Source organism: Mizuhopecten yessoensis, unplaced genomic scaffold (genome assembly GCF_002113885.1).
Source record: "Mizuhopecten yessoensis strain PY_sf001 unplaced genomic scaffold, ASM211388v2 scaffold10989_2, whole genome shotgun sequence".
NCBI lineage: Eukaryota > Metazoa > Mollusca > Bivalvia > Pectinida > Pectinidae > Mizuhopecten > Mizuhopecten yessoensis.
Window position 1 is genome coordinate 219,408 of NW_018408823.1, and position 19,166 is coordinate 238,573.

Sequence of the window (19,166 nt, forward strand, 5' to 3'; positions counted from 1 at the left end):
TGGGGGGGGGGGGGGGGGGGGGGGGGGTTATTTGACATAACGAATGGAATATTTGAGAAAATTGCTATTTTGAAATTGATAAAGCATGGTAAATAATGTTTTTGATAACAGCTTGGTCTAGACAATGAATGTGTTTTTCACTCAATATGATTCTTAGACCTTAGATTTGGAACTTGACAGCAAATACAGGTCTTTACATAATTAAACGATGAATAATTAATACATTATTTAACTTACCTGATTTGGGCGGCACTGTAGCTGTAATGAGATAAAAACAAGTGTTATCATTACACGTTACAAGGTTAGTGTTAGGGTTAGGGTTAGTTATAGGGTTAGTGTTAGGGTTAGGGTTAGGGTTAGGGTTGCCTGTAGTCATCAGTACATTTTATTTCATATGAAACATTAAAAATTTACTACGCTAAAAAACTGGGGTTTTTTTTAGTCTGTAAAAATTTGGAAGTAAATTTAGCAATTTATTGATAAAAAACTGTTTTTTAATTTGATTAACTTTTAAGTTACGTGTAAAATGTGTACTTGTACTTGGTTATTGTATTTGGTATATTTATGCAGTAACATGTCCTTATTTCGGTTTTTATACACTTGTTCGATACAGGGTCATCGATTTATCGCTAATGAAGTAGCACAGTTGCGTTCTTGAAATGACATCGCTTTTTACCCTTTTCCAAATTTTCGAAACACGTTCGGTTGATTTTAATATCCGTTTGTTTTGCGTATATTTCAGAAATAATGCATCTAAATTATCGAAATAACAACACAAAGTTCTATATCATTGATTTAGTTTTTGTTTGCATTAGAAAGGGGATCCAAATCATTAAGGTATAGTATAATTGACAGTGGAACGGGGATCATCAACATAACTGTCCAGTATAATTGTCAGTAGTAAGTCGGTCCTAAACATTACTGTACAGTATACTTGTCAGTAGTATGGGGAAACTACACATTACTGTACAGTATACTTGTCAGTAGTACGGGGTACTACACATTACTCTACAGTATACTTGTCAGTAGTACGGGGATCCTACAAATTACTGTACAGAATAATTGTCCGTAGTACGAGGTACTACACATTACTGTACAGTATAATTGTCAGTAGTACGGGGATCCTACACATTACTGTACAGTATAATTGTCAGTAGTACGGGGATCCTAAACATTACAGTACAATATAATTGTCAGTAGTACTAAACATTATTGTACAGTATACTTGTCAGTAGTACGGGGATACTACACATTACTGTACAGTATAATTGTCCGTAGTACGGGGATCCTAAACATTACAGTACAATATAATTGTCAATAGTACGGGGATACTAAACATTACTGTACAGTATACTTGTCAGTAGTACGGGGATCCTACAAATTACTGTACAGTATAATTGTCCGTAGTACGGGGTACTACACATTACTGTACAGTATAATTGTCCGTAGTACGGGTATCCTAAATATTACAGTACAATATAATTGTCAATAGTACGGGGATACTAAACATTACAGTACAATATAATTGTCAGTAGTACTAAACATTATTGTACAGTATACTTGTCAGTAGTACGGGGATACTACACATTACTGTACTGTATAATTGTCTGTAGTACGGGGATACTACACATTACTTTACAGTATAATTGTCAGTAGTACGGGGATACTAAACATTACTATATTGTATAATTGTCAGTGGTACGGGGATTCTATACATTACTGTGCAGTATAATTGTCAGTAGTACGGGGATACTAAACATTACTGTACAGTATACTTGTCAGTAGTACGGGGGTCTTGAACTTTACTGTACAGTATAATTGTCAGTAGTACGGGGGTCCTAAACATTACTGTACAGTATACTTGTCAGTAGTTCGGGGGTCCTAAACATTACTGTACAGTATAATTGTCAGAAGTACGGGGATCCTACACATTACTGTACATTATAGTTGCCAGTAGTACGGGGATCCTCAACATTACTGTACAGTATAATTGTCTGTAGTACGGGGGTCCTAAACATTACTGTACAGTATACTTGTCAGTAGTTCGGGGGTCCTAAACATTACTGTACAGTATACTTGTCAGTAATACGAGGATACTAAACATTACTGTACATTATAATTGTCAGTCGTACGAGGATACTAAACATTTCAGTACAATATAAAGGTCAGTGGTACGGGGATCCTACACATTACTGTACAGTATAATTGTCCGTAGTACGGGGGTTCTAAACATTACTGTATAGTATTATCGTCAGTAGTACGGGGATACTAAACATTACTGTACAGTATACTTGTCAGAAGTACGGGGTTCCTGGACATTACTGTACAGTATACTTGTCAGTAGTACGGGGAACCTACACATTACTGTACAGTATACTTGTCAGTAGTACGGGGATACTACACATTACTGTACAGTATAATTGTCCGTAGTACGGGGTACTACACATTACTGTACAGGATAATTGTCAGTAGTACGGGGAAACTACACATTACTGTACAGTATACTTGTCAGTAGTACGGGGGTCCTACACATTAGTGTACAGTATACTTGTCAGTAGTACGGGGATACTTTGTCAGTAGTACGGGAATCGTACACATTACTGTACGGTATAATTGTCAGTAGTACGGGGGTCCTACACATTACTGTACAGTATACTTTTAGTAGTACGGGGATCCTAAACATTACTGTACATTATACTTGTCAGTAGTACGGGGATCCTAAACATTACTGTACAGTATACTTGTCAGTAGTACGGGGATACTACAAATTACTGTACAGTATACTTGTCAGTGGTACGGGGATCCTACACATTACTGTACAGTATAATTGTCTGTAATACGGGGATCCTAAACGTTACTGTACAGTTTACTTGTCAGTAGTACGGGGATACTACACATTACTGTAGAGTATAATTGTCAGTAGTACGGGGATCCTAAACATTATTGTACAGTATTATTGTCAGTAGTACGGGGATACTTTGTCAGTAGTACGGGGATCCTACACATTACTGTACAGTATAATTGTCAGTAGTACGGGGGTCGTAAACTTTACTGTACATTATAATCGTCAGTAGGACGGGGGTCCTGGACATTACTGTATAGTATAATTGTCTGTAATACGGGGATCCTAAACATTATTTTACTGTATAGTTGTCAGTATTACGGGGTTCCTAAACATTACTGTACAGTATTATCGTCAGTAGTATGGGGGTCATAACATTACTGTTCAGTATAATTGAAAGTAGTGCGGGGGTCATACACATTACTGTAGAGTATAATTGTCAGTATTACGGGGTCCTTAACATTAATGTACAGTATAATTGTGAGTAGTACGGGTATACTACACATTACTGTACAGTCTAATTGTCAGTAGTACGGGGGTCCTAAACATTACTGTACAGTATACTTGTCAGTAGTACGGGGATACTACACATTACTGTACAGTTTACTTGTCAGTAGTACGGGGATACTTTGTCAGTAGTACGGGGATCCTACACATTACTGTACAGTATAATTGTCAGTAGTACGGGGTTCTTTAACTTTACTGTACATTATAATTGTCAGTGGGACGGGGGTCCTGGACATTACTGTATAGTATAATTGTCAGTAGTTCGAGGGTCCTAAACATTACTGTACAGTATACTTGTCAGTAGTACGGGGGTCCTACACATTACTGTACAGTATAATTGTCAGTAGTACGGGGATCCTACACATTACTGTACAGTATAATTGTCAGTAGTACGGGGGTCCTAAACATTAATATACAGTATACTTGTCAGTAGTACGGGTAAACTACACATTACTGTATAGTATAATCGTCAGTAGTACGGGGATCCTAACCATTACTGTACAGTATAATTGTCTGTAGTACGGGGATCCTACACATTACTGTACAGTATAATTGTCAGGGATACGGGGATCCACCAGCGATGTCAAAGTGTATATACCTAATTTGTCAGGTATTTCTGCCTGTGTTTCTCTTAGTTACTTACTTTCCACGGGATATGGCCTCTGTCTGAATCCTGGCGGGGGCAATTCCGGTACTGCAAAATATAAAAGATTTGTTTAAAATTAGTTAAATGCAAAAACTGTCAATACTCTACTCTCTAATTCCTCGTCCAAAATCGGTTTAGAAATACGTAGCAATATTACCTTTTATGACTTTAGATAGAAATAATTTCTTTTGGGCTAAGCTGATGAAAAGTTTAAACTCTTAAAATCTTAACAGAAGCACACCATGTAATAGTTAAATGAAAATTTGATGGGATTATTATGCAAATGAGATAAGGTGTCAAAGCATTGCTTATATGGTCGCCCGTGTCTGCCACTGGAGTCGCTATCATCTGATACAGACGATACAAACAATAATATAGTCATTGAGACGTGTAAGTAATGAAGTTTTCAGTTATTTTATTTCTTTACTTTGTTATTGAAATTGAGGACACCACTGTGTTACAGTGTGGTCTAGGGATGTAAATTGGGTCCATGTATTGTATTACACAAAACTCTGATACATTGCGCCATCAATCTAAAAATAGCTTAATGTAATTAACAAGTGATCCAGTTTAATAACTTACATGCTTCTAGCATAGCTAACTCGTCATCGATGTCCTCTGGTCGGTCAGACAGTAAGAACAGACGCTGGTATTCGTCCAGTGGGTGTGACGATATCTCGTCAAGTTCGCTGTGATCTCGGAGTCCCACTCCCACTGTGTAAATGTAGGTTCCGTCATTCTCATTTTTCTCTGCTGCTCGGAACGCCCCATACCTGTCTGTGCTTTCGTCATTTCCGGTAATCAAAAGAATGAAGTTTCTAGCAAAGTCTCTGTCGCCATTTTCTGGCCTGAACATCCTCCTTCTAACATAATCTAACGCGCCTACCGTATTGGTCTCGCCTGCCTGGTACTGGACGTCGTCTATTGCAGCCACAACGCCATCCCTGGTCAGGTAATCGTCCAGTTGATACTGAACGGCCTGATCAGTACTGTATCTGAGAAGACCGACACGGAATTTCTCGTTGTCGATGCTGAGCTGGCCGGCAACCATCTTGGCGTAATTTCGAATCCATTCGAATGTCTCGGGGGTGACTGAGGAATCCAGCACGATTACGAGATCGAACGCTCTTTGTGGTGGTAGATCGGTTACTACAACGAAGAGAAATCTATATAATTTCAAATATAGTCTATAAATTTTAATCATTTAATTTTTTCTTTCAATCGAGTGGATGTCATCAGATATTTATTCTTTGATTTCTTAGTCTTGACAAAGTCAAACAATGTAGCAGAGAAACCAAAACATGCAGTCCAAACATTCTCTCAATGAGTATCAGATATAGCACACGATACACTGACTAGCCATAGACGACGTAACCTTTTCTTGGTACGTTACATCAATAGAGCTATAGCTAAACCTAGTTTAGCGTTAATTTTTAATACGTATACAACTGCGACTTAACGAAGTAAGTTGAGAAAGGAAATATGCGAAATTCGTTGTTGATTCAGTTATTCATTCCTAAAGTCTATAAATAACAGGTATTGCATTCTTTAAAGAATTTAAAGAATTAAAAAAACCGACAGTTTATCAAATAGTTAGGGGGGGGGGGGGGGGGGGGGGGGGGGAGGGGTGTGTGAGGAATGATATTTTCGAAACGTTAAAAATTATCAGAAATAATGTTCCACTTTGCATGCACATGCTAACGCGCATGTTTACCTCTCGGAGTGGTACTCTGAACCTCACTAGTTCTCGGCTCCTCTGTAGGTCTACGGCCTAACATAGAGACATAAACACAGACAGTGCAACACAAACAATGTTATACATCATACATCGTAATACATAGTACATTGTTGTACGTAATACAGTGTGATACATGATACAAAGGACATGATACAGTGTGATACAGTATACAGTGTAATACATATTATAGTCTCATACATAATACATTGCGATACATATTGGTACATATTACATTAGGTTACAAACCTGGTTTATATTGTGGTATATTATATATTTATAATACATGCAATTTTTTTACACAAGATGGTACATACATTAAAAAAGAGTTTAATCTGAAAGCTTTGTGTATCCTTTAGATAATATTATATAAAAACGGCAAATGCGTTTGAACATTACTAGCTTTCTCAAGCTTTGGGGCCATCTTCAGGCGCTAACTGTAACAGCTATCAGATGAAGCCTACCTGGACAGAGAGACGAAAAGACCTGGTCACTAAGAACGTGGAGTTCGTCAAAGGTCTGCACATTGAAGCTGTTTTCTGATGCTGGTTTGTTGGCAATGCCGTCTAACTCTTTGGTATCTTTCAGACCGATACCAATGGCATATATGTGGATGTCTGCAACTCTTGCCCTGTCGGCTTCCGGGACGGTTCTCCGGGAATTGATGTTGGATACACCGTCTGTTAAGATGATACAGATGTTTGGGACACCATCACGATCCCCGTCGGCGGCATTGAACATGCTATTCATCGTTTGTAGTGCATCAGCCGTGTTGGTACTCCCGTAAATGTAAGGTATTTCATCGATAGCTTGGTTTATTTCCACTCTGGTTGAATAGGAATTTAGATTGAACTGAATTTCTACCCCGGAACTGTAGATCAAGGCACCCACACGTACGTTACCGGAATCAATGTCGGCGTTGCTCAGGAAATCCTTACAGAAAGCCAGCATTTTATCGTAGTTATCTTGTCCTACACTGGTGGAGGCGTCTATGATGATGATCAAATCAACTTTGGACAAGGCACAATCTGCAAAAATTAATTTTGTTTACAAACATACCATTCGTCATAGATAGCATATTTCTCATACATTCTATAGAGTTAATTTTTGTTATTAGAAGAAGATACGATAAAATGAATATAATCTTCCTAAAATAATATCTGTTTCCTTCTTAACCAAAAACATGATTTACATAAACTACGTACCTGACGGTGGTGGTAGAGTTATCGGGATGGGTGTTGTCGCTGGATAAAAAGCAAAAATAGATGAATAAATAAAATGGAATACATCAATATTCTTTAGTGATTTTTTAAACTTCGCAAGAAAGACAAAAATCTACACGTTTTAGGAAATCAAAGGATCAGTAAGTTAAAAAACAGGTTTTATTTCTTTTCCGTATTCTATTAGAGCTCTTCGTAGATATGGATGTCTGCAAGTTTTAGAACTTAAACATAACAAACCACTACGTAAAAAAAGTATAAGGACAATAAATCTCTAGATATTAACGTACTTGGCGGAGGATATGGTCTTCCTCTAAATCCTGTTGGTGGTTCCTCAGGCACTGAAATAAAGGAAATTAAAAAAAGAGTTCATATTGATTGATAAAAAGATTACAAGATATTACAACATTTTTTATTATAAGGGAAAAACTTATAATTTTGGTTATCTCTGATAGATTTATTATTCGCTAGAGACTTGGTACACTCTAGACCAATTTCAGTTTTCTGTTAAAAGAAGATTCATGAAAAATGTTGTTTTCAATGACAGCAGTGTCCTGAATTCCATATCAAATAACAATGATAAAGATTGGCCTGTGACAATTTCATCACAAATATATCGGAATATTCACATTTTCAAAACATCGATTCTCTTCAGATTTATGGGCGTTATTGATATCTGTTGGACAATCAAACCGCTCACGACCTTAACAATATAAAATAAAACAAATCACAAATTCAATATATATATCACGAAAAACATGTGATGACGTAGTCCAATTATAAAATGTGTTTTAAACGATGTGTTGATACTTGCATGCTTCTAGCATCGTTAACTCGTCATCAATATCCTCTGGTCGGTCAGACAGTAAGAACAGACGCTGGTATTCCTCCAGAGGGTGTGACGATACCTCGTCCAGTTCGCTGTGATCCCTGAGTCCGACTCCCACCGTGAACAGGTAGGTTCCGTCATCTTCGTTTCTCTCTGCTGCCCGGAACGCCTCATATCTGTTTGTGCTTTCGTCATTTCCGGTAATCAAGAGAATATAGTTCCTAGCAAAGTCTCTGTCACCATTGTTGGGTCTAAACATTCGCGTCCTTACGTACTCTAAAGCTTCAGCTGTATTGGTTTCGCCTGTCTGGTACTGGACATCGTCCATGGCAGCCACAACGCCATCCCTGGTCAAGTGGTCGTCTAGTTGATACTGCACGGCCTGATCGGTACTGTATCTGAGAAGACCGACACGGAATTTCTCGTTGTCGATGCTGAGTTGGCCGGCAACCATCTTGGCGTAATTTCGAATCCATTCGAACGTCTCGGGGGTGACTGAAGAATCCAGCACGATGACGAGATCGAATGCTTTTTGTGGTGGAAGATCGGTTACTACAACGAAGAGAAATCTATATAATTTCAAATATATTCTATAAATAACAATCATTTGAATTTTTCTTTCATTTGATTGGATGTCATCAGATATTTATTCTTTGAATTCTTAGTCTTGACAAGGGCTAACAATTTAGCAAAGAAACCCAAACATTCAGTCCAAACATTCTCTCAATGAGGATCAGATATAGCACACGATACACTGCCTAGCCATAGACGACGTAACCTTTTCTTGGTACGTTACATCAATAGAGCTAGCTAAACCTCGTCTCAACGTTCGCTTACATCCGGGGTATACCATTAATTTTCAGACGATTTTATTTGCCATTCAACTACGACTCAGATGTAGAAACTATAAGCAATTCGTTGTTAATGCAGATATTAAACGCAAACCTTATTACAAAATTATATAAATATCAGGTATTGTAATTCTATAAAGTGTCAAATAAAATCTTCTGCATATTAAATATTTAGGGGGAAAGGGAGAGAAGTCATGAATATTTAATGAAAACCCCCACTATTTTTAAACGATAGTCAGAAACAATGTTCAACGTGGCATGCACATGCTAACGCGCGTGTTTACCTCTCGGAGTGGTACTCTGAACCTCACTAGTTCTCGGCTCCTCTGTAGGTCTACGGCCTAACATAGAGACATAAACACAGACAGTGCAACACAAACAATGTTATACATCATACATTGTAATACATAGTGCATTGTTATATATAATACAGTGTGATACATTATACAGTGGACATAATACAGTGTGAACATTATACAGTGGACAAGATACAGTGTTATACATAGTGGCACATATTACATTAGGTAACACATTTAGTTATATTGTTTTGTATTGATATATTTGCTTTATATATGCAATTGTTCATACATTGAGGTACATACATTTATAAACATTTTAATATTAAAGCTTTGTGTATCCTTTGGATAATATTGTGTGAAAATAAGGCAAACACAGTTGAACATTTCTAACTTTTTCAAGATTTGTGGCCATCGTCAGGCGCTAACTTGAATGTTGCAGCATTTGACGTAACATAATCATAAATGTTAGAGGAAGTAAGGACGAATTAAAGTTATAAGTGTGACGCCACATAATTATTTCCCGTTAATTTCCGATCGGAATATTTTTAAAAACCTGTACTCTTTAAATAGACTTTTCGTGATATCAGATTCGTTGATTATGTAGAAGGAATATTTCTAGACTGATCCTTGCCTCAAGAATTAAGATATGAACGATTCGATGATTCGTTGGATTTTTTGCGTCTTTGAAGATTATATGCACATAGAATATAATCTTTGGATTATTATACATCGTCTAACAATAGCTGTGTTTATACATTGTGGTATATAAACTCTGTATATACATCGTTGTTCAATCAGACAGTGATACATACACAGTAGAACATATTTAGCTATTGTTTAGTATGGTAAAAATACATCGGATATATCTTTTGTTGATATGATGTTTTGCTGAACATACATTTCATATACATTGTGGTATATTGGGCTCCATATGGATCTAGGAAGTATACATGTTTGCGATATATTTAGGAAAAGCCCTGTGGTCCAAACAAGAGTGTGTAGGGCCTAAAACATCATACCGAACAAAGCATAACGCATTGAAGAGATATATAAAATAATTCCCAACAGGGAAACTCATTTGTTGATGACAAAGCTATACAGAGATACAAACGTCCCATCGTACCAAACCTTTTTTTATGAGTATACATCTTGATAAGGCGAAATTAACATTGAATGTTAAGGGTAAAAGGCGACTAGCACACTAGGGGGAAATTCCTAGTATACATAATACACTGAAGCGATTTTTAAATATTCGATCGTGACAAAACTGCATTATTCATTAATAGTTATATCAAATTTAAAAAATAAACCTACCAGGACAGAGAGAGGAGAAGACCTGGTCACTGAGAGCATTGAGCTCGTCAAAGGTCTGCACGTTAAAGCTGCTCTCTGATGTTGGTTTGTTGGCAATACCGTCTAACTCTTTAGTATCCTTCAGACCGATACCTATAGCGTAGATGTGGATGTCTGCAAGTCTAGCCTTGTCGGCTTCCGGGACGGTTCTCCGGGAATTGATGTTGGATACACCGTCTGTTAAGATGATACAGATGTTTGGGACATCCTCACGATCCCCGTCGGCGGCGTTGAACATACTATTCATCGTCCTCAGTGCGTCAGCTGTGTTCGTACTCCCGTAAATGTAGGGAATATTATCGATAGCTTTGTTTACTTCCACTCTGGTTGAATATGAATTCAGATTGAACTGAATTTCCACCCCGGAACTGTAGATCAAGGCACCCACGCGTACGTTACCGGAATCAATGTCGGCGTTCCTGAGGAAATCCTTACAGAAGGCCAGCATTTTATCGTAGTTATCTTGTCCTACACTGGTGGAGGCGTCTATGATGATGATCAAATCAACTTTGGACAAGGCACAATCTGTAAAATTAATTTTCTTTGCAAACATACCATTCGTCACTGGATAGCATATTTCTCATACATCATAAAGACAGCATTTTTGTTATTTGAAGTAGATAAAATCAAAAGGGTATAATCGTTCTAAAAGAACACATGTTACCTTCTTAACCAAAATATCAGTTACATAAACTACGTACCTGATGGCGGGGGCAGAGTTATCGGGATGGGTGTCGTAGCTGGATTAAAGAAAAAAATAAATGAATAAATAAAATGGAATACATTAATATTTTTCAGTGAATTACTTTAACTTCACAAGAAAGAAAAAAATTCTACTTGTTTTTTTAAAGATGATATTCATAACTGTGATATGATATCTTAGGATCAGTAAGTTCAAAGTTTTTTGATTATTCCCCGTATTCTTACAGAGTGCTATAAGACCTTCAATGTAAGAATGTATACTTCGAGAATTTGACATAAACCTGTGAGATTTGCATCAATAAAATATCAGTATATTGCATGACACCTGTACATTTCTAATTCATTTCACTGTTTTAGAACTGGAACGTAACAAATAACTTTTTTTTTAAAGTATGAGGACAATGAATCTCCAGATATTAACGTACTTGGCGGAGGATATGGTCTGCCTCTAAATCCTGCTGGTGGTTGCTCAGGCACTGGAATAAAGGAATTTAAAAAGAGTTAATATTCATTTATAAAAAGATATGATATTACAACATTTTTTAATAATTAGGGAAAAAGTTAAGATTTTCATTAACACTGATAGAGGTATTATACTCTACAGACATGATGATCACTAGAAGAAAAAAGTAGTTTTCTTTTAAAAGAAGATTCATGAAAAATGTTTTATTCAATGACAGAATAAAGTGCTAGAAGCATGTCCTGAATTTTAAATCAAATAGAAATGATATAGACCAACCTGTGATCACGTCATCTCAAATATATCGGAATATACACATGTAACATATTTTTGAATACATTTATTCTCTACAGATTTATTTCATTAATGATATCATTTGGAGGGTCAGAACGCCTCTATCTAAATCATACAAAATAAAACTGATTATAAATTCAATATATATCACGAAATGAATATGATGACGTAGTCAAATCATAAAAATGTGTTTTGAACATGAGTTGGTACTTGCATGCTTCTAGCATCGCTAACTCGTCATCGATGTCCTCTGGTCGGTCAGACAGTAAGAACAGACGCTGGTATTCGTCAAGAGGGTGTGAAGACACTTCGTCCAGTTCACTGTGGTCCCGGAGTCCCACTCCCACCGTGAACAGGTATGTTCCGTCATCTTCGTTTCTCTCTGCTGCTCGGAACGCCTCATATCTGTCTGCGCTTTCGTCATTTCCGGTGATCAAGAGGATGAAGTTTCTAGCGAAGTCTCTGTCACCATTGTTGGGTCTAAACATTCGCGTCCTTACGTACTCTAAAGCTTCAGCTGTATTGGTTTCGCCTGTCTGGTACTGGACGTCGTCCATAGCAGCCACAACGCCATCTCTGGTCAAATAATCGTCCAGTTGATACTGCACGGCCTGATCAGTACTGTATCTGAGAAGACCGACACGGAATTTCTCGTTGTCGATGCTGAGTCGGCCAGCGACCATCTTTGCGTAATTTCGAATCCATTCGAACTTCTCGGGGGTGACTGAAGAATCCAGCACGATGACGAGATCGAATGCTCTTTGTGGTGGGAGATCGGTCACTACAACGAAGAGACATATATGTCATTGCAGATATATTCTAGTAATATGGATTTTTTTTTTACATTTTCTATCAATCCAGTGGCTGTCCTCAGATATATATTCTTTGATTAAAAACCCTTCAATTATTTTGAAAGAATCAACAAAATTCTATCACTCATATTTATAGAAACAACATTACAAAGTTCCACAATTCAGCAAAGAAAAAAACCCCGCAAATATGCAGTCCATATATTCTCTCAATGAGGATCAGGTATAGGACACGATACACAACCTAAGCATATATGAAGAAACCTATTCATTGTAAGTAACATCAGTACAGCTATAGCTTAGCTCTTACGTACTATAACGTACTGTGTATACCATAAATGTTCAAACGTACAATTTTTAATTCAACTGCGACTTAACAAAGTTAGTAGATGTAGAAAATGTAAGCAAACCGTTGTAGATTCAAATATTCATCGCAGACCATAATTCCAAAAATCTATAAATAACGGGTATTGCATTCAATAAAGTATTTTTTTAAATCTTCTGCATATTATAATATTTAGGGGCGAGGGAGGTAGTGGGAGGAAAAAACCGTTATATATTATAAAACATATTCCAATATTTTCGAAACGTTGATAATTGTCAGAAAGAATAATCAACATTGCATGCACATGCTAACGCGCGTGTTTACCTCTCGGGGTGGTAGTATGAACTTCACTAGTTCTCGGCTCCTCTGTAGGTCTACGGCCTAACATAGAGACATTAACACAGACAGTGCAACACAAACAATGTTATACATCATACATCGTAATACATAGTACATTGTTATATATAATACAGTGTGATACATGATACATTGTTGTACGTAATAGAGTGAGTGTGATACATGATACATTGTTGTACGTAATAGAGTGAGTGTTATACATTATACATTGGTGTACGTAATACAGTGTGATACATGATACATTGTTGTACGTAATAGAGTGAGTGTTATACATTATACATTGGTGTACGTAATACAGTGTGATACATTATACATTGTTGTACGTAATACAGTGTGATACATTATACATCGGTGTACGTAATACAGTGTGATACATGATCCATTGTTGTACGTAATAGAGTGAGTGTGATACATGATACATTGTTGTACGTACTAGAGTGAGTGTGATACATTATACATTGTTGTACGTAATAGAGTGAGTGTGATACATTATACATTGTTGTACGTAATAGAGTGTGATACATCATACATTGTGGTACGAAATAGAGTGTGATACATTATACATTGTGGTACAAAATACATTGTGATACATAATACAGTGTGATGCTCATCAGTACAATTAACATTTTTGTGCATTTACATTATATATACATTGTGATTTTTAAACTGTATATGCATTGTGATACAATTATATTACGCGGCATATACATTGTTTATATAGTGTGGTTTAAATAAATTTGAGACACACGTGGCGTTGACATAGAACGAAAACATGTGGAAGCAACAGCTTAACAGTGGTCAATAAACTTCCGAAGAAGTAAAAAAGCCAACAAGACAATAGTTTGCAAAATACCTAGAATTATTTTGTGAGATTGAACGACATTGCATCAAACTCAGATCTCTTTACAAATAAGTCTAAACACGCAATACAATTTGTTCAGATGTAACGATTAAAATGAGACACGTTCGTCACAATTTTCTCCGTCTTCATATATAAGACGTCTTACTAAGGCGAAATTATCACTGAACAAATATACGTGCATGCGTAAATATTGAATAATACACCGAGGGAATTTGTTTAGATTTACATCATACAGCCTTAAGAACAACTATCAGTGTTATTAAGTATCAAATATACGTACCAGGACAGAGAGATGAGAAGACCTGGTCACTGAGAGCATTGAGCTCGTCAAAGGTCTGCACGTTAAAGCTGTTTTCTGATGTTGGTTTGTTGGCGATGCCGTCTAACTCTTTGGTATCCTTCAGACCGATACCTATAGCATAGATGTGAATGTCTGCAACTCTTGCCTTGTCGGCTTCCGGGACGGTTCTCCGAGAATTGATGTTGGATACACCGTCTGTTAAGATGATACAGATGTTTGGAACATCATCACGATCTCCGTCGGCGGCGTTGAACATGCTATTCATCGTCCTCAGCGCGTCAGCCGTGTTCGTACTTCCGTAAATGTAGGGTATTTCATTGATAGCTTGGTTTATTTCAGATCTGGTTGAATATGAATTCAGATTGAACTGAATTTCTACCCCGGAACTGTAGATCAAGGCACCGACGCGTACGTTACCGGAATCAATGTCGGCGTTCCTGAGGAAATCCTTACAGAAGGCCAGCATTTTATCGTAGTTATCTTGTCCTACACTGGTGGAGGCGTCTATGATGATGATCAAATCAACTTTGGACAAGGCACAATCTGCAAAATGAATTTCGTTGATACAGAAGTACAGTATGTCACTGATAGCATATTTGTCGTTTATATCTATTTTAATTAATTATTCAATGCTTTTGTGATAAAATGAGTTCATTCTCTCTAAACATACCTATCTATTATGACTTAACACAAATATTCGATTTTGGCTCGTATAAAGTTACATCTACATAAATAACGTACCTGATGGCGGGGGTAGAGTAATTGGAATAGGCGTTGTAGCTGGAATAAAATCAAAACAGGATAATGAAATAATATTAATCTTCTTTATGCGATTGATTTCACTCCATACGGACAACCAAAGCTCTTCTTCGTCTTCCTTCAAGATGGTATGTCGAATTGTAATTATAAATACGATTAGTCAGTTAAAGGTCTTTTTGTGTATTTGTTTCTGGTACTATCTCAGCTGTTTTAAGCCACCAAGGTTATATGCACACCAAGAAACTGACATAGACCATGAGTGTTGAGAGATTTGTACAGATGAACATAGCAAACACACATACACACACATACACACACAGGTGAATACAGCTTCAAATGTAGTAATAAGTACAGTATAGCAAAGATGAATTACACAGAATCATACGTAATGTTAGGGTCCTTCGATGTCCCATAGGTAATGTTAGGGTCCTTCTATGTCCCATAGGTAATGTTAGGGTCCTTCTATGTCCCAAAGGTAATGTTAGGGTCAAGAGGTCGGAGTCCAAATTGATCTAAACTACTGCTGAAATCTAAAAATTTCATATTTTTTCCATAGTGTTACAATTATTACCAATATTGAAACAATATTGCAAAAAAGTATGACTACAAAAAAAATCAGATTTTAAACATACTTGGCGGAGGATATGGTCTTCCTCTAAATCCTTCTGGTGGTTCCTCAGGCACTGGAAAAAAGAGAAAACGAGTTCATATTAATTCATATGTAGAATACATTATGTTTGATCAGTTTTGCTAATTAAGTAAATGTCTTAGATTCTGAATCGTTCTGACCGGGGTATATTATTATAGAGACAGTATCCATAGATCATCTCGTTCTACTCTACATCTCTTCCATGTCACAACACAGAACACGATTCACAAGAAACCTGCCACACTTGTTTCTAGAAACTCAAAAATGTTTGAACAACACAGACAAACTTGCCCCCTAATTATCACATAATCATCAAGAAAGTTACAAACTTATTTTCAAAAAAATCGTCAATGCGCCATATGAATATTTTTGTATAACTCGGAAATCTCTACCAATCATAGTCCCAAACCGTGGAATATTTGTTCAGTTTCCTAGAAATACTTTTTGAAGATGAACAATATTTCCAACGAGTGATGACATTTTAATAGTGTTATGGGTCGACGGATGATGATGTATATCATAGGGAAATGCTTTTTACTTACACGTTTCTAACATCTCTAATTCGTCATCAATATCTTCTGGTCGGTCAGACAGTAAGAACAGACGCTGGTATTCCTCCAGAGGATGTGACGATACCTCGTCCAGTTCGCTGTGATCCCTGAGTCCGACTCCAACTGTGAACAGGTAGGTTCCGTCATCTTCGTTTCTTTCTGCTGCCCGGAACGCTTCATATCTGTCTGTGCTTTCATCATTACCGGTGATCAAGAGGATGAAGTTTCTAGCGAAGTCTCTGTCACCATTGTTGGGTCTAAACATTCGCGTCCTTACATACTCTAAAGCTTCAGCTGTATTGGTCTCGCCTGTCTGGTACTGGACATCGTCCATGGCAGCCACAACGCCATCCCTGGTCAAGTGGTCGTCTAGTTGATACTGCACGGCCTGATCAGTACTATATCTGAGGAGACCGACACGGAATTTCTCGTTGTCGATGCTGAGTCGACCGGCAACCATCTTGGCGTAATTCCGGATCCATTCGAATGTCTCTGGTGTCACTGAGGAATCCAGCACTATGACGAGATCGAAGGCTCTAGGTGGAGGTGTTGGAGCCGGTGTAGTAGTAGTGGTTGGAACGTCTGTTACTAAAATAAAACACAATCAAATTGGAAACTCCGAAAAATAACATTTGTTTTGGCTATTCTATAACTCGAAATTAATGAATGTGACAGTAGTTTTTATACTTCAATATTGGTTTCGTTTCACTTTATGTGAAATACGTGAAGTATTGTTTTATTAAGTATTTTAGTGTTTTCTTTCACGGTTGCACAAAGTTAAATATACAGAGGATATTTAATGGTGTCTTCAGTAGTAACAAATATATTTCACGAGTGTGTCGAATATTTTGATATTTTTCACGAGTGCGCAGCATGAGTAAAAAATATCAAAATATTAGCCATACGAGTGAAATATATTTGTTATTACTGAAGACATCATTAACTTTTCTATTAATTACATTTTTAAAGCATAAAACATGAAAAATGTAATACATTAAAAAAGGGCGGGAATCAAATGGGTAATACTTAGCGACATAATCTAATGACGTCACGCTTGACAACAAGGCTGCGCGCCATTTTGAATGGGATACTCAACGCAATTCCGATGTTTGCTGCTATTTTCTGGTATGATTGCTTATACAAATGTTATTAATTGTATATTTATGTACATACTTAAGTGTGTGTACCACACATTTACCATACCAACCACTATTAAATAGCCCTCTCACTAGTTATACAGTATATTTATATGACCGTTGAAATAACCCTTTTTACTGTTTACTTATATGTAACCTTAACATATACATTTAGTTGATATATTGATATCTACTCGCGAAAATAATTCTGCTCTTTGTATACCGATATGCAACCGTGGAAAATAACCTGTTGATAGAATACTCGTAAACAAACGGCACACATTAATCTGTATATACATATTCAAATAACATCACGAATATGGCTTTGTTTATGGTTTTCTCTTATGTAACCGCAAAAACAACCTGTTAAGTTTCTGTTTATTTGTAATCTGAATTACAACCCAGGTTATAGCATATTAAAATGTATAATTCTATGTACATACTTCACCTTTTCCGATAACTAATGTGACATTTCATACAAACAAGACATCATGGACCTTCAGATAAATAGACAGCAACGAAGTTTAAACAAGAGTTCATCAACAAATGAAGTAAGATACAACATGTTGAAGGGGAGATAAATCGTGGCTAAGTTGTATTCATCGTTATCAATCATTTGAAATAAGAAGAACACAATATCCAGGAAGAAATAAAACACATAACAAAAAACTGAGGTCAGTTGTATAGAACGTCTTGAAAGCTTAAAGATACAGTAAAATTGATATCAGCTTTATTGTCTTCCCTAACTGAAATTGAAATATAGGCGATCTTGAGTTCCAATTTTTTACCACCAGGAAAAAGTAATGATGGATATACCCACGAAAATAAATTATCAAATATATTATGATAAACAAATACGGTAATTAGCAATGAAAAAAGTTGTGATAAATAGTGCTGGAAAATAGCAATGATAAGTTGTTTAAATGACAGTGACGACAAAGAGTGCAATTCCATGTCTTACGCTGACACTTGTCGGCATTTTAATCTTCCTAGCCTCGACCATAGGCGGGCGTTTTTAGACTGTGTATTTCTTTACAAATGTGTTAATAGTGCTTTTGATTGTCCATATTTAGTCAAGCGAATTTGTTTTTTTGTCCCTGGTCGTAATCTTCGATCAATTCGTTTTAACCAGTTTTACTGCCAGAGAAGTAGAATACACGTTAGAAAGTAAAGTATTTTAAACACGATTCAATGTAATTTTAACTATCTTGATTTTGCACCAGACTGTGATATGTTTCGTTCCTCTCTGGCAGAGTTCAAAGTACGGTTAAATAATATTTGCTATCACTAATTCCTTTTGTTTAACATATGAGTATCTTTTAGTCTGTTTTACATGCATAACTGACTGTGATATTTTATACTTGTGTTGTAATGTTGTTATCCATTCTGTAAGTGGACCCTTGGGTCTGTTGAATTGGAAATAAATAAATAAAATAAATAAATTATAAAAACCTATGATAAAAAGTTATGATCAATAGCTGTGATAAATAAGTTAGAAAACAATTGAAAAGTTGTATCAGATATGACACGTAATGTCGATGAATAGTGATGATAGTGCTAATAAATAATAAAGATAAAACGTTAACATGATAGCTATGACAAAATATGTGAAAAATGGCGTTGACAAAATGACTGACAAACAGCGTTGATAAAGGTTCATGATAGTTATACTGCACACT

General features: G+C 36.5%; 1 protein-coding gene across 18 annotated transcripts in view; it reads right to left on the reverse strand.

The window, feature by feature from the left end:
• LOC110464458 overlaps positions 1-19,166 on the reverse strand; it is a 255,107-nt gene that overhangs the window by 72,849 nt on the left and 163,092 nt on the right. For 10 of the 18 annotated variants that reach the window (XM_021519688.1, XM_021519687.1, XM_021519680.1 and 7 more), the window contains 2 exons: positions 3,993-4,043; positions 238-258 (listed from right to left, as the gene is read on the reverse strand). In XM_021519688.1, the coding sequence (XP_021375363.1) occupies positions 238-258; positions 3,993-4,043 (72 nt within the window). Of the gene's footprint in view, positions 1-237; positions 259-3,992; positions 4,044-4,577; positions 5,145-5,709; positions 5,767-6,194; positions 6,759-6,935; positions 6,975-7,240; positions 7,292-7,764; positions 8,332-8,914; positions 8,972-10,243; positions 10,808-10,983; positions 11,023-11,409; positions 11,461-11,952; positions 12,520-13,196; positions 13,254-14,371; positions 14,936-15,133; positions 15,173-15,783; positions 15,835-16,342; positions 16,940-19,166 lie in introns of all 18 variants that reach the window. The other 8 variants (XM_021519694.1, XM_021519696.1, XM_021519695.1 and 5 more) reach the window with 4 other exon arrangements.